The sequence below is a fragment of the Chinchilla lanigera genome, unplaced genomic scaffold (genome assembly GCF_000276665.1).
Source record: "Chinchilla lanigera isolate Chin_1 unplaced genomic scaffold, ChiLan1.0 scaffold00126, whole genome shotgun sequence".
Classification (NCBI taxonomy): Eukaryota; Metazoa; Chordata; class Mammalia; order Rodentia; family Chinchillidae; genus Chinchilla; species Chinchilla lanigera.
This window is the reverse complement of record NW_004955527.1, coordinates 2,856,292-2,871,058: the sequence shown is the minus strand read 5'-3', so window position 1 is coordinate 2,871,058 and position 14,767 is coordinate 2,856,292. Positions and strand designations below refer to the sequence as shown.

The following is a 14,767-nucleotide window of genomic DNA, read 5'->3' as shown; positions in this document are numbered from 1 at the left end:
CATTTTAAAAATTTATGCATTCACCATATTTTTTATCACACTTCATTCTGTACATGAGTTACAGAGCTGTGTCAGCCCTGTGGGGTAGGAACTACTATTATCTTTGTGAGCCTGGTGCAAAGGTGTGGAAACGGAGCTTGGAAAGGTTACCGTGCCCCAAATCGCACAGCTGGCCAGGGCTGGCAGGAGGTGAGTCGCAGACCTGGGGCTGTCTGCCTCAAAGCTTTTCCAGAAGGAACATTGCATACACTCGGCTGTGGGAACATCTGAAGCCTGTGTATCTGAAATTCCCTGTGAGCTCATCGAGCTCATAAGGGAGCTGACTAAGCCAGGGGAATTCCAGACTTTGCAATCCTCCCTGAGTATTAGCAGAAACCCGGTGAAAAGGATTTTGAGATGGATTTTCTCTTGATCCGCATTAAGGCCCCACGCGGAGGTGGCGCCCTCTCCTGGGCAGTTGGGGAAAAGAGAAAAATGTGTCCGGCTGCTTCGCGTTTTCCGCGTTGAGGCTACCTGTGCCGGGGACAGAGTCCTGGGTGGGGTGCCAAGGACAGGTCCTCAGAGCTGACCAAGCTTAGCTGGCTCTCTACAGAGAAGCCTGGCACAGCCGGGCAGGAGCAGACGCCCGGATGCGAGGATGGGGCTGGTTTGGAACAGGGAGCGTCCCCCATGGAGCGGGGAGTGGACGGTCTTTGTTATTTTCGGAGAGGACATTGGGACAAGGCCAGAGCCGGGGAGCAGCAGAGCAGCTATAAGTGGCAAGTGCTTGGCCGCGGCTTGGATGGCCCGTGGCAGCCTGGCTCTGCCCTGCTGGGCCTGAGTCCCTGCGAGCAGGGTTTCACCCTCCATGGCACTTTCTTTCCATGTGGGTACGACAGGGGCAGATGCAGTAACTGTGTCATCATGTCATGAGGCTCGGCTGCTGCCAGGGGTTTAGAATGAGACCTGGCAGGTGGCGGTAAACATGACAGCAAATTTTGTCTATTGTGTTGTCTTGTATTGAAAACAGCCAAAACTTAGGAGCTCACCATTCCGTAGGTCACAAGTCTGGGTGGACTCAGCTGGGTCCTCTGCTCTGGGTCACCCAAGGCCGAAGCCAGGGGGGCCTCCTTTGTCTTCACAGCCTGCAGCAGGGGCTCCGCTTCCGGCCGCAGCTTTGGCTGCTTCCGGTCCCTCTCACCTCCCTCCCCTGTGATCCACGTGGGTCGCTCAGCCCTCTTGGGTGGTCCAGGGCAATCTCCCTGTTTTAAGACCATAGATACACAGTCTGTCCCACACCCTTGTTCTTTTGAAAGCTCCTTTTCCATGGTTGTTTCTTTACATCCCTTTCCTGTGGAATGGGTTGGCCAGGCACCTAAAGGTGAAAAGAAACGTAAGGAAACACACACCAGTTAGATTCAGAAATGCTGTCCCAGGCTCTGAGAATATTGCCAAACTGTGTCTTCTGTCACTTCTGTGAATGAAACAGCTTGAGGAGGAGCTCATTTTGGCAAAACGAAACAGACAAACTGGCCCAAGGCTGCAAGGCTGGAAAGAGGGCTGAAACCAAAGCTTTCGAAGTCCAGGCCGAGCCTTTGGTTCATGATGTGAATGTTTCTAGCTGCTGTGTGCACTCGGGTATTCCTCTCAGAGCTTCTCTATGTGCTGCCCGTTTGATCTTCACACTGACTCACAGGGCTGTTCTATTATTATCCACCTTTACAGAGCAGGAAACTGAGGTAGCAACAGACTAAGTGACTTGCCCAAGGTCACCCAGCTAGGAAGTAGGGGAGCCAGGCTGTGAGCCAGGGCCACTCACCTTGAAAACAGCCTCACGACTGCTGCCTTCTGCTTCCCTAACCCCTTGGCCACCCAGCCACAAGCCCCACTGACCATTCCAAATGCCACTGAAAGGCCAGGCGGCTGACAGCCCCAAGGAGGCCAGGAATACCTTCAAGGCAATTTGGCAGTAAAGGCCCAGGATGGGGACAGGGAGGCATTTTTAGGACAGCACGAAGGAAAGCAAGTTCTCTGGTTGGATGGAAGGTGCCAGCAGTCAAGGGGACATTGAAGGAAAGGTGGCTGCAGAGCAGGAGCCAGAGCAGGGGCAGGGAAGGGGCAGGCAGGACCTGCTGAGTGCTGGGGGCTGCAGGAAGGGCACTTGAAGGTCATATCTGGGAGCCCCTGTTCCTGGGAAGTCTGGGTCCTGGCAGGGAGCAGAGGGCACACTTGGGGTATGAAGTGTCTTAATAAAGGGGCACTTGCAGAGGGCATGACTAATTGCGCAGTATCTGGAGCTGACACGAGCAGGGGGCTCCTAGACCCCAGGGAATGGGGAGGGAACTTCCTGGAACCCAGAGCCCGGGAGGGCTGCGTAGAGAGCCACCCGCAGGACCTGTGGCCTTTGCAGCAGGCTGCCACCAGCCCCTGGGAGGGGGGAACAAACACAGCGCCTCTCCTCCTGCTCCACCCCCTCGTCTCCCAGGGGCCAAATTAAGCCAAAAACCAGAAGGCCAGGACCACGGAGGCTCCATGCAGGCCACCTCCTGGGGCAGAGGACACAGGAAGAGGGACAGACAGCGAGGCCTTAGGAGGACATTAACAAATAGGATGAGAGGTGCCACCGCCCAGGGACCTGGTGGCTGGGGAACCCTAGGTGCACAGCGCAGGACATGAACCGGCCCAGGCTGGGTGGAGGAGCAGGGTGGAGAGGGGAGGAGAAGGGCTGAAGACTGCGGCTGCAGGAAGGAAGGGAGGAGGGCGAGAGGAGCGGTGGGGAGCGGTGCCACCAGGAACCAAGGAGAGGAGCAGGGCAGGGGGAAGCGAGGGTCACTGTCTCAGGGGGACTTCTGAATTCTCAAGCCCCACGGTTGAAGACTGGCCTCACAGAAGGTTCCAGATGCACTGTGAGCTTTGGCAGCGCTCGGAGAGGGTGTGTGTCGTCAGTGGACGTTTCAGAGTCTCCGTATTGCATGGACTCACTATACACTGTTATAAAATATTTAAGATACAGAAGAAGTAAGATGCATTTGTTTTCTGTACCCAGCGCCCCTCCCTCTCCTCAGCACTAAATGAATCTCTACTCCAAAAAGCACAAAGCACAGGGCACGGGAAGGACGCAGGGTTTGGAATTATCTTTGGTTCAAATCCCGACGTTGCCATGCGCCAGCATCTTGACTTCTGCTGATTCTCTTCAAATTCCTTTTTAATTCTGCTAAAGTAGACATAATATAAAATTACCGTCTTAGCCATTTTTAAATGTCCCGTTCATTTGTGTTAGGTATATTCGCATTGTTGTGCACCCAATCTCCAGAACGTTTTTAGCTTGCCAAGCTGAAACTGGCTCCATTAGATACTAACTGCCCCGTGGGCGGCCCTTGCGTTGCCTCCCCCAGCACTTGTGACCACCTTCCTGCTTTCTGTCTGTCTTGGTTGGATGCTGTGGATACTGCGCGTAAGTGGAATCAAGCAGTGTGACTTGTGACGGACAGGCTTATTTCACTTAGCACATTATCCTTACGGTTCACCGTATTGTCCCATGTGTCAGAATTTCCTTCCTTTTGGGAGCTGAATAATGCTGCCTTCCATGTCTAGACCACATTTTTGTTTATCCCTTCACCCATGGATGGACACGTGGGTTGCTTCTGCCTTTCGGTTATCAAGAATAGTACCTCTATAAGCATGGGTGTACAACTATCTCTTCTAATCCTGCTTTTAATTCTTTTACAGTAATTCTATTTTTGAATTTTTTGGGGGGGAAGCACCTTCCTGTGTTCCACAGTGACTACGCTCTGTTTTTTTGGTTCCGCCAGCACAGAGCAAGAGAGCCAGTTTCTCCACATCTTTGCTAACACTCTGTATTGAATAGTGGCCATTCTAGCGAGCGTGCGGTGGTATCTCATGGTGTCTTTCATTTACATTTCCCTTATGATCAATGATCTCAGCATCTTTTTATATATTGTTGGCCATTTGTCTATCATCTTTGGAGGGCTATCTATATAAGTCTTTTGCATATTTTTATCAGGTTGTATTTGTTGTTGAGTGGTTGGAATTCTTTATGTATTATAGATATTAATCCTCTTCTGGTTTGTGATTTATAAACATTCCCTTATTTCACAGCTTTTTCACTGTGTTATGTTCTTTGACGCACAGAAGTTTTTAATTTTGATATAGCCCCATTTATCTATTTTTACTTTTATTATCTGTGCTTTTTGTATCATGTCCAAGAAATCAATGTCATGAAGAGTTTCCTCTGAAGAATTTTAGAGCTCTAGCTCTTACATTTAGGATTCCAGTCCGTTCCTCAGAAGTGCTGGTTATTAGCATTCTACCCATTGCCAGGGGCATGCAGCCTTCTGTATACCTCCCTGTTCCTGAAGCAAGGTCACATCGACCTTGGGACTAGGTGAGGGTGTTAAGTCACATAGTTGGACCCCCCCCATAATCTATCATATAATCTGATCCCCAACAATCATGAAACAGTGTTGAATTTTGTCAAATGCTTTTTCTGCATCAATGGAGATGAACATATGGGGGTTTTCTTTCATTCTGTTAATGTGGTGGATTACACTGATGGATTTTTCTATGTTGAACCATCTTTGCATTCCAGCAATAAATCCTACATTGTCATAGTATGTAATATTTTTAAGGAGCTGTTGGATTCTATTTGCTAATATTTTGTTAAAGATTTTTGTATCAATAAACTGGGCATGGTGATATATGCTTGTAGTCCCAAATACTCAGACAGCTGAAGCAAGATCACTTGAGCCAGGTATAGTGATCCACTCTGTTTGTAATCCAGGCTACTCAGGAGGCTGAGGCAGGAGGATCACAAGTTTGAAACCAACCTGGGCAATTTAAGAGACCCTGTCTCAAAATAAAAAATTTTTTAAAAGCTGTGGATACAGTTCAGTTGAGTGCTTGCTTGGCATGTTTGAGTCCCTGAGTTTAATCTTCAGTACCTAAAGTGGAGGGGGAGGAGGAGGAGCAGGAGGAGAAGGAGGAGAAGGAAGAGAGGGAGGGAGAAGGAGTAGGAAAAGGGAGGAGAAGAAGGGGGAGGGGAGGAGGAGACAAAGAAAATCATTTGATCCTAAGAGTCCAAGACCAATCTGAGTAACAAAGCAAGACCCTGTCTTGGAAGGATGGAAGGAAGGAAGGAAGGAAGGAAGGAAGGAAGGAAGGAAGGAAGGAAGGCAGGCTTTGCATCAGTATGCATAAGATACAGGGGAATGTTGTTTTCTTAGAATGTCTTTGTGTGCTTTTGCCAGCAGGGTAAGGCCGGCCCCTCCCTTCATCCTTTAAGTCTCAGTTGCTTCATCTCTAGGCCAAGGATAATAACAGAACCTGCTGCAAAGGGCTTCGTGCAGGTTTAATGAGGGAGTGAGCAGAGAGTGCTCCGGCAGGGCCCAGTCCACAGGAAGCTTCCAAAGTATGTCAGCTGCTGATAAGAATTGAAACAGAGGGGCTGGGGATTTAGCTCAGCGGCAAAGCGCCTGCCTGGCAAGCGCAAGGTCGTGAGTTCGGTTCCCGGTACCGGAGAGAAATCAAAAAAAAAAAAAAAAGAATTGAAACCGAGCAGGGGTTTTCTGCATAGCAGGGCAGCTCAGCAGGTGGGGCTCATGCACTTGCCTGTGCGAGCATCCTGGCTTCTGCACATGTCACTTGTGCGCCTGTGGGATCCCAAGGGGGCTGGCAGTGCCGGGTAGGCCTTGGACACTGGCTCTTGGCCTAGTACATGCGGAGGCCGGTTCTGTTTGGTGGACTCATCTGAACCTTTCTACTTTCTCTGATATCTTCATTCCTGCTCAGCAGCTTTTGAGAATCCAAAAGAAATGGGGCCAGGGAAGAGAAAACCATAATGCACCACACAGAATTTGTCTCTGGGATTCTTAGAGCTCAAAAAATGTGACCCATAGAAATAGGGAGGAACAGGGATAAAGATGAGGTGGGTAGCATTGCCCAAAGAGCTAATGTTTTCAAAGTAGAATTTATTTTGTAGAAAAGGTTTAGATGTACAGAAAACAGAGCAAGTAAAACAGAATTCTCGTACATCCCACCTCTCTCCCCTGCCACGCACACACCCCATAGGGTGTGCCTCTTATTAACGTCTTGCATTGCTGTGGTACATTTGATACAATGGGTGAATCAATATGAAGATACTAGTACTAACTATAATCCACGGTTCATGTTCATTCACTTCATACAGGTGGCTTCCAGCTCTGGATGGTTTTATTTTTGAGTTGATGCAATACACATTCAGTAACAACCATCCTTAGAATTTTGATCATTTCCTGGGCTAGGGCTACGTGGTACCATACTCTGTCCCAGTTAGATGTCCCTTCAAAGCCTCATGCACGCATAGGTGGGGCTTTTGGGAGGTGGCTGGGTCATGGGTGTGATAACTGGATTAGTCCACTGATGGGTTCAGCACAGTTACAGAAGTGGATAATGAAAAGTTCCTCCCTGGGTGTGGGTGGCACCAACCGATAGGCTTGTAGCCTGGACGGAATAAAAGGGTAAGCAGAAGGAAGGTTGATAATTGCTGCCTGCCCTGCCGTGGACTGTTTCTCCTCTGCCATGCTATCCTGCCTTAGAGTCAGCCAGCTATGGACTGAAACCTCTATAAGCTAAAATAAACCTCTCCTTTAACTTGGGGTTGTCAGATATTTCATCCTAGCCATGAAAAAAGTAACTAAAACAGACATATTAAATTAGTTCTCTTTATACATCATTGGATTCACTTTGCTAACATTTTGTTGAAGATCTGCATCTGTATTCATGAGGGACAGTTGATCTCTAGTTTTCCTTTCTCTCTAGCTTTGGTATTAGGATTATGTTCCTCTCCTCAAATGAGCTAGGGAGTATTCTAGAAGAGATTATGGAGAGCTGATGTCATTTCTTCCTTAAATATTTGATAGAATTCACCATTCTGGGATTGGTGCCTTCTGTTTGGAAAGGTTATTAGTTATTAATTCAAATTCTTTAGTAGATATGGGCCCACCTGGATCATCTACCTCTCCCTGTGTGAGTTTTGGTAGATTGTGTCTTTTAGGGAATTGGACTGTTTCATCTAACTAGCTTTTTGTGGACAGAAAGTTATTCATAATACTCCTTCACTATCCCTTTAATATCCATGAGATCAATGGTGACGGCCTCTTTCCTGCCTGCTTGTAGTTATTTGTGTCTCCTCTCTTTTCTTGCTTAGCCTGCTAGAGATCAATCTTATTGATCTTCCCGAAGAATCCCTTTCTGGTTTCTGGGTTAGTCAGCTTTCAAGGACTGTGGCAAAATACCTAAGATCATCAACTTAAAGAGAAAAGGTTTATTTTTGGCGTATGGTTTCAGAGATTTCATGCTGTGTCACTTGACCTTGTGGCTTAGGTTGTGGTGACACAGGAGTTATGATCCAGAGTATGTGAAGGAGGAAGCTGCTTACTTCATGGTGAGCAGGAAGAATAAACAGAGAGGGGAGGAGGCCTGGGGTCCCAATGTTCCCTTCAAGGCCACGTCCCCAGTGGCCTGTCTTCCTCCAAGGAAGCCCCACCTGCCCATAGCACCTCAGATTGGCAACCAACCCTTTAACACAGGGGCTTTTGAGCAGCATTCAAGGTCCAAACCAGAGCCATGTGATTGGTCTCTACAATTTTTTCTCTTTTTTAATGTCTTTCAGTCTTGCTCTAATTTTTGTTTATGTTCCTCTGCTTGTGTTTATAGAGACTTGCTTCCTGATCCTTGTCTCGGTCCGAGAAGTTTATATTTGTAATTCCATGGAAAAGATACTAGAGTTGTAGCAAGTTAATTCCAATCTACCACTTCCAGTGGAACCCATGGCAAGAATAAAGACCTTAAGGCATATTTGTAGTTTGGGGGAGTCAAGGGGACCCTAAGTCCAGCTAGGATAATGGCTAACTGGAACAAAGGCCTCGACCCAGGGCTGAAGCTGAGTTTTATTAATTCATGAAGAAGGGGGCGGCTTGAGGATGAGTGACTGTGGGAATGGCAGGAGGTACCTGAGTGCTGTGAGCTGGGTAAGGTAGGAGGCCTGAAATCACCTCTGCAGTATGCAGAGAAAAGGATATGAAGAAAGAGTGATCTGCATGACACAATTGTTGTAGTATCTAATGTTTTGGGGTTCGTGCCTCAACTCTGATGTGTAATCTTTTATGCCCTGGGAAGTCATAACCTCTTATCTCAAGGCTTGATCCTAGCCAACAGCATGAAGCATGGCTCTCCATCCTGCCCCAGCTTACACATATTTTTTTGGGAAGCACAGGGGCAGGAAAACACACCCTGTCACCTTGCTTCAAAGACGACACATCAGTGCCTCAGTTGGACCACTTTGCATTGCTGAAAGCCAACTTGAAGGGATAAGGAAAAGTTCTAACCAGCTCTGTACATATGAATACATGGAAATAGGGCCAAGTTTACCTAAAATGGAGATAATTGCTCTTCTTTCAAGAAGACTCATCCAGATGGTCCTCCACATGTATTAGGCTTATATTGCTTTTCTTTAGTTTTCTAAAGTGAAAACTTATTTTAGATCTTTTTTTCTTTTGTTATCTATGGATTCAATGCTATACATTTCCTTTTAAGAATGACTTTTACTGCATCCTACAAATTTTGATAAGTTATATTTTTTGCTGTCATTTGTTACAATTATTTTTAACTCCTCTTGAGACTTCTTTGACCCATGTATTATTTGAAAGTGTGTTGTTTAATGTTCAAATATCTTAGGATTTTCCAGCAATCATTCTGTTACTAATTTCTAGTTTAATTCCATTGTGGTCTCAGAGCAGACTTGGCAGAGTTTCTGTTCTTTTAAATTTGTTGCAGTGTGTTTTATGGCCCAGAGTGTGGTTTATCTTGGAGAGTGAGTGTACCATATAAGCCTGAGAAGAATGTGTGTTTTGTTATTGTTGGATTAAATATTCTATAAATGTCATTTGGATAAGTTTACCCATGGTGCTGTACAACCATCTGTGCCCATACTAATTTCTGCCCACTGGATCCATCCATTACTGACAGAGGAATGCTAATATCTGAGATGTAAGTGTGGGCCTGCAGTTCTAGTCCTTGAAGTTCTATTGGTTTTTACCTTATGTATTTTGACACTCTATTGTTAGGTGCATATATGTTAAATCTTACTGTGTTTGTTTTGGAGAATTGATCTCTATCATTTTGCAATGCCTCTCTGTGTCCCCAAAAGTTCTTCTTATTCTGAAGTCTGCTTTGCCTGAAGTTAATTTAGACAATTCAGCTTTCTTTGGTGGTTCCATGTTTAGAGGGCCAAAGTGCTCAGTGGAAACTGCAAAGTGGATAAGAACAGAAGTGTTTTAATTGGGAAAACCTGGGCATAAGCCAGAGTTATCAAGCTACTGACTTCACAGAATTCCATCATTCTGTGTGCCTAGGTTTCCCCATGTACAAAATGGAGAATCCTCTCTGGATTGTTGTGAGGATGAAATGAAACAATGCAATAAAGCAGTTAGAAAATTTTCTGGCATGTACTGTTTAATTATATTGTTACTCCTTTATATATGAATATATTCTATGGTTAATAAAGCTATTGAGTATTAATACACAATGGGATTTTAGATTTCTAAGTGTGAGTGCCTTTTTATGAAACCTGATTAGTACACCCTGAGAAGATTAACTTAGAAAATAATTACAATGTCTGAGGCTGCTGTGGATTATTGGTAGGCTGTGCCCTTAACAGAGAGAGGACTTAGCCGGGCGTAGTGATACATGCACATCTGTAGTCCAGCTACTCTGGAGTCTGAGGTAGGAGATGTGCTTAAGTCCAGTAATTCCGGGTCAGCCTGGGTAACAAAGTGAGACCTCATCTCAAAAAGTACAATTACCTCGGAGTGACTTGCAACCAGCAGCCAGGACATGTCCTCCCATTCTTCAGGGCCCTGTGTCCAGGGGCGGGGGATGTGGCCTCCTCAAGGCTCAACTTTGCTCTATCTTATTAAAGAGAAATCACAGAGGAGCTCCTGTTACCCACTGTCAGGCATAGACACACTCAGCTGGGCATGGTGGTACATGCCAGTGATCCCAGCACTGGCAAGGCTGAGGCGGGAGGATTACCGTGAGTTCAAGGTTGTTTGGACTACAATAGTGAGTTTAAGGCCAGCCTGAACTACATAGTGAGACCTTACTCAAAAAAACCAAATCACAATAAACAAAAAAATCATGCACTAGGCGTGTGGCCTTGGGCGAATCCCTTAGTCTCTCTGATTATCAGCATCCTCCTTCTAAAATGAGGATTGCAGCGAAGTTACACAGGTGGCGCTTTGCACCCAGTGAGCTCTAGTGAGTGTCAGGGGCCGTGTGACTTTTGTTTTCACGGTGTTGACGAGCCTTCTCTACTTCAGTCCGCAGACATCGACAACCACCACGCGCTTATTGAGTACAATGAGGCTGAGGGCAGCTTTATTCTCCAGGACTTCAATTCCTGCAACGGCACGTTTGTCAATGAATGCCACATTCAGAATGTGGCCGTGAAGCTGATACCTGGGGACATCCTGAGGTTCGGGTCTACTGGGCTGACCTATGAGCTGGTCATCGAAAACCCACCCCAGGTGAGCCTGGGCCGCTGCAGTCAGGGGGCACGAGGTTCCATGCAGGGTCCCCTCCCATGTAGCCAAAGAGTAGAGCTCATCCCAAAGGATCGCCCCGCAGTTTCACTCTGCACATCGTGGCAGTGACAAGATGCCTCCTTGGGAAGCTGAGGGCCATCCTGGCAGCTCTCGGGGAGGAGAGGGAGTCATGGCGATGCACCCACTGCCAAGGGCCCAGGCCCAGTGCAGCAGCAGCGGGGGAGGTGGCCAGCAGTGTGTGCTTTGGAAAACAGAGGTGGATGCTTCCTTTCTAGGTAGGTCAGTCCTCTGCTGCTTGCTCGCTCCGCAAGCTGGGGAGGGTTCTCTGCTTGTCTGAGCCTCCTTCTCCATGGTTCATGGCGTTAGGAGAAATTCAGTGTCCCATAGGTGCTTGCTCAGCACGGGAGTCCTACTATTATGCACAGGTCAGAAATGTGCCTGGGATCTCAGCCTAAATGTAGTCTTTGTTTAATGAAATATGATGTAAAACTTGCCCACGAAATCTTGGTCACAAGGAGCGTGTGTGGGGTGTGGAGGCAGTGTGGGGGTGGTTAGGGACAACAGGTCCCCTGGGCTCCCACAACTTAGCCCGGGTGCTCCTGAGCAAGGTTCATGATCCCTCAGAACTTGGGTCTTTTCAGCAACACAGTGGAGCTGCAACAGCAATGATAACCCCACAGCCTTGTTTTGAGGATCAAATAGATCCATTATTGTTGTAAAACTCAGTGTGGTGCTTCGTTCACAGCAAACATAAAAGTGATGCCTATATCCATGACCCAGGGAGATGGTGCGCATGCCTCACCAACACTGTGTGGCCGAACTTCAGGGCTTACAGTCCTTCCTGGGATAAGGCTGTAGCCAGAATCCTGGGGATGGGGGCCTGTAGGCAGCTAGGCAAATGCTCTCCAAAGGTACAGCCCTCAGTGACTCCACAGGCTGCCAGGACCAGAGTTGGGCAAACTGCAGCCCATGGACCAACTGTACATTATCATTTGTCTTTATAAATAAAGTTTTATTGGAACACAGCCTTGCCCATTTATTTCAGTATTGCTTGATCCAAGGACAGGCTGAGTAGACAGAGATCCTCAGCACACAAAAGGAAAACTATTCGCTATCAGCCTTCCTACAGAAGTTTACCACTGTCTGCTTTAACACTCAGCTGTACTGCCTCTCATTTCAGTCCACTTAGTCCATTTTAGGGTCAAGGGGAGCAGAAAGAACTGAGGCATTCTGAGCTGATACTGTCTGTCAGGAACTGATTAACAGCTAACTTAATGGAAAAACAGACCCTGAATAAACTTGTCATTTTCTCTTTAAAACAAAGCTTGGAAATATGTCACTCTATTCATATACATCTATATGCATTTGTGTATATAGCAATAATAGAATTATACTGACACATCTGATAAATATACTGTATGCTAATATATAATACGCACAGCAGACATATATTTTAAATTTTACCTGTTTCTTTTTTTTTTTTTTGAGACAGGGTTTCACTTATGTAGTTTAGGCTGGCCTGGACTCAATATGTAGCCCAGGCTGGCTTTGAACTTGCAGCGATCCTCCTGCCTCAGCCTCCCAAGTGCTAGGATTACAGGAGTGCACCACCATACCCAGCTTTACTTGTTTCTGTAATTGGAAAGTTTTCTTTTAAAACCATGGAATGTTTTCCCTGGTATGACTTTTGAAGCAGAAATGTGGGGTTTTATAATCTGAAATCAGCTATAGCCTGGGAACTGTTTGTTTCTTCTGAGTTTCTTTGTTTAATGTTTTACCATTCATTTATGACTGGTTCTCTGGTCTTAAATCATGTCTTCTCTGGGTCACTGCTTTACTTTTATAAGTTAAAGGAAAATTTGCTGCACGATTATAGCCTGGTGTGTTTTATTTGGGCATGTCAGAGCCTGTATTATACCTTTCATTCTGAGTACATAGTGCTACTTGTGCTGTTTCGATAAGCATATTGTCCAGGAAATTTTGTTAGCAAGTAGAACCCCAACTCTAGTCTAAGCAAAACAAAAACCTGAAAAGCTAGAGGGGTCAGTTCTGATTGGCCAGGACTGGGTCACTTCTTCCTCTGGGGTAGAGGGGATCAGCCTAACCACAGTTACAGGGGCTCAGGATGGTGGGAAGGAAGGATGTCCCCCCATAGAAAATTTAAGGGAAAGAGGAAATGCCCGGAAAATGGGAAAATGGGTGTAATGTAGCTGGGGGGAGAGTCCATGGCAATACAAAGCATTCCTACACCCAGCTGAGCTTCCTTCCAAGGTCAGGGATGGGGCTTGGGGACAGAAGGGAAAGGGTGGGTAGTCCGCATCTGCACTGGGCTGCCTCACAGGAAGAGGCGGGGCTGGTCCTCCACCCAGACTTGGGGCTTAGTCACCCATCCTTGGGAAAGCTGTGCCTCCCCCCCTCATGGGACCTTTGCCTAACCTCGAGCGGGGAGTGGCCAAGAGCTTTGGAAGAAAATGCCATTTGCAAAAATCTAGAGATTTTTCTCAGCAAATTCTCTTTTTTTGTTTTATGGGCTGACCAGGAAACATGTTAGAACTGGAAAGGAAGTAATCCTTTAGCTAGAAGATTTACAAAGGCAGGGAGCTAAAATGGGCCAGGTGCGCTGGGAGGTCCTTGAACCCCCACAGCCAGAGCCCAGGGTAATGGCTCTTCTGAAGCCCATCAAAGAGACCTAGGTCTTTAAGCTCCAGAACTTAAAAATACTACATAACTCGGCATTTCTGCGTTAAGCAATACATTATCTTGCTTTCTCATACTGAAAATGCTGACCGTAATTTATCCTTTTTGGGCTGGATTCAGAATTATTACCCCATTGCGGAGATGCCCTCGGATCAATCAGGGTGAGGGAAGCTGTTTGGTGGCAGGACAAATAGCGCCCTCTGCTGGCTGCTAGCTGTGACGGCTGCATTTACAGTCTACCTGGGGCCAGGGCTGTGTCCCCTTTGTGTGGCGACTTCCTCCTTTCTTTGTCCTTTCAGTCATGTGCTACTATAAGGGCAGCATAGAGTGAATCGGAGGAAACAGGGGCGGAAGTGGATCCAAAGGGCCCCCCATGAGGAAGCTACATCCTTAGCTGTACCTGGATTTTGTGCTATTTTCATTCTGGTGCCTCCCTTTTGTAGAACACCTTTATAATGTCTGCATAATTGTGAATTTACAGAAAACTTGTAATGATAGCACAAAGCTCTATAGACCCCCCCCTTACAGTCCCCCAGGGTTACACCTGTGTGACCACAGTTTAATTCCCAGCACACACGCACACACGCACGCATGAAATCCACCTCGGCATGTTATGCTGAACTCTTTCAAGATCGACACCCCAGCCCAGGGCCCACGTTGCACTCAGTCATCCCATGTCCTTAGTCTCCTTGCTCGGTGATAATTTCGGGACCTTCCCTTGATTCTCACGACCTTGACAGTCCTAAGGAGCACTGGCCAAGGGTCCTGGAAAATGTCCCCCAACCTGGGTCTGGCTGACGTTTCTCTCTGATCAGACTGGGGTGATAACTTGCAGACAGCATAGGACAAGCATGAAGCACCCTCACCATCCCATCACGTGGGAGGTAGCACCGAGAATCCGTGACTTCCCTGGTGACGGTCACGTCATTGCTGCTTAGGGTGCTGTTTGCCAGGGTTCTCCATCCTAAGGTTACTAGTTTTTTCCTTTCCATACTTTACTTTTTAGAAGCAACCTGGTGGTGGTGGGGCTGCACTTCCCGGAGGGCACAGCCCCCGTCTGTTAAATTCTCCTGTAAGGAAGAATGCGCCTTCCCCGCAGGTATTCGTGTCCTCAGTGGTGGATTTATATCAGTGTGGATTCATGTATTTTTGTTTTGTACTTGGGGTTTTAATCCACCTCTTTGTCATTTATTTTGTCGCTCATATTGTTCAAGCCTTGACCACTGGGCACTTTCAAAGTGGTTATTCCGTCTGACAAAGCTTCCACCACTGTATATTTTTTGCTGTGCTTTTTAGCACATCCTTATTTTTTGCTCTCTCAAGCAGCTCTGAGCTCATGGTGTATTTTCCCCTCCCAGGCCCAGAATGAGCTGAAGCATTTTCTTTTTTTGTTTTTTTTTTTTTTTTTTTTTGGTTTTTCTCCGGTACCGGGAACCGAACTCACGACCTTGCACTTGCCAGGCAGGCGCTTTGCCGCTGAGCTAAATCCC

At 46.8% G+C, this 14,767-nt stretch overlaps 1 protein-coding gene across 1 annotated transcript in view; it reads left to right on the top strand.

The window, feature by feature from the left end:
* Window positions 1–14,767, top strand: part of Fhad1 (forkhead-associated (FHA) phosphopeptide binding domain 1) — a gene marked incomplete in the record, with an annotated part of 122,506 nt that overhangs the window by 8,077 nt on the left and 99,662 nt on the right. The window contains 1 exon segment of the mRNA XM_013507414.1: window positions 10,356–10,562. Coding sequence (XP_013362868.1) covers window positions 10,356–10,562 — 207 coding nt within the window.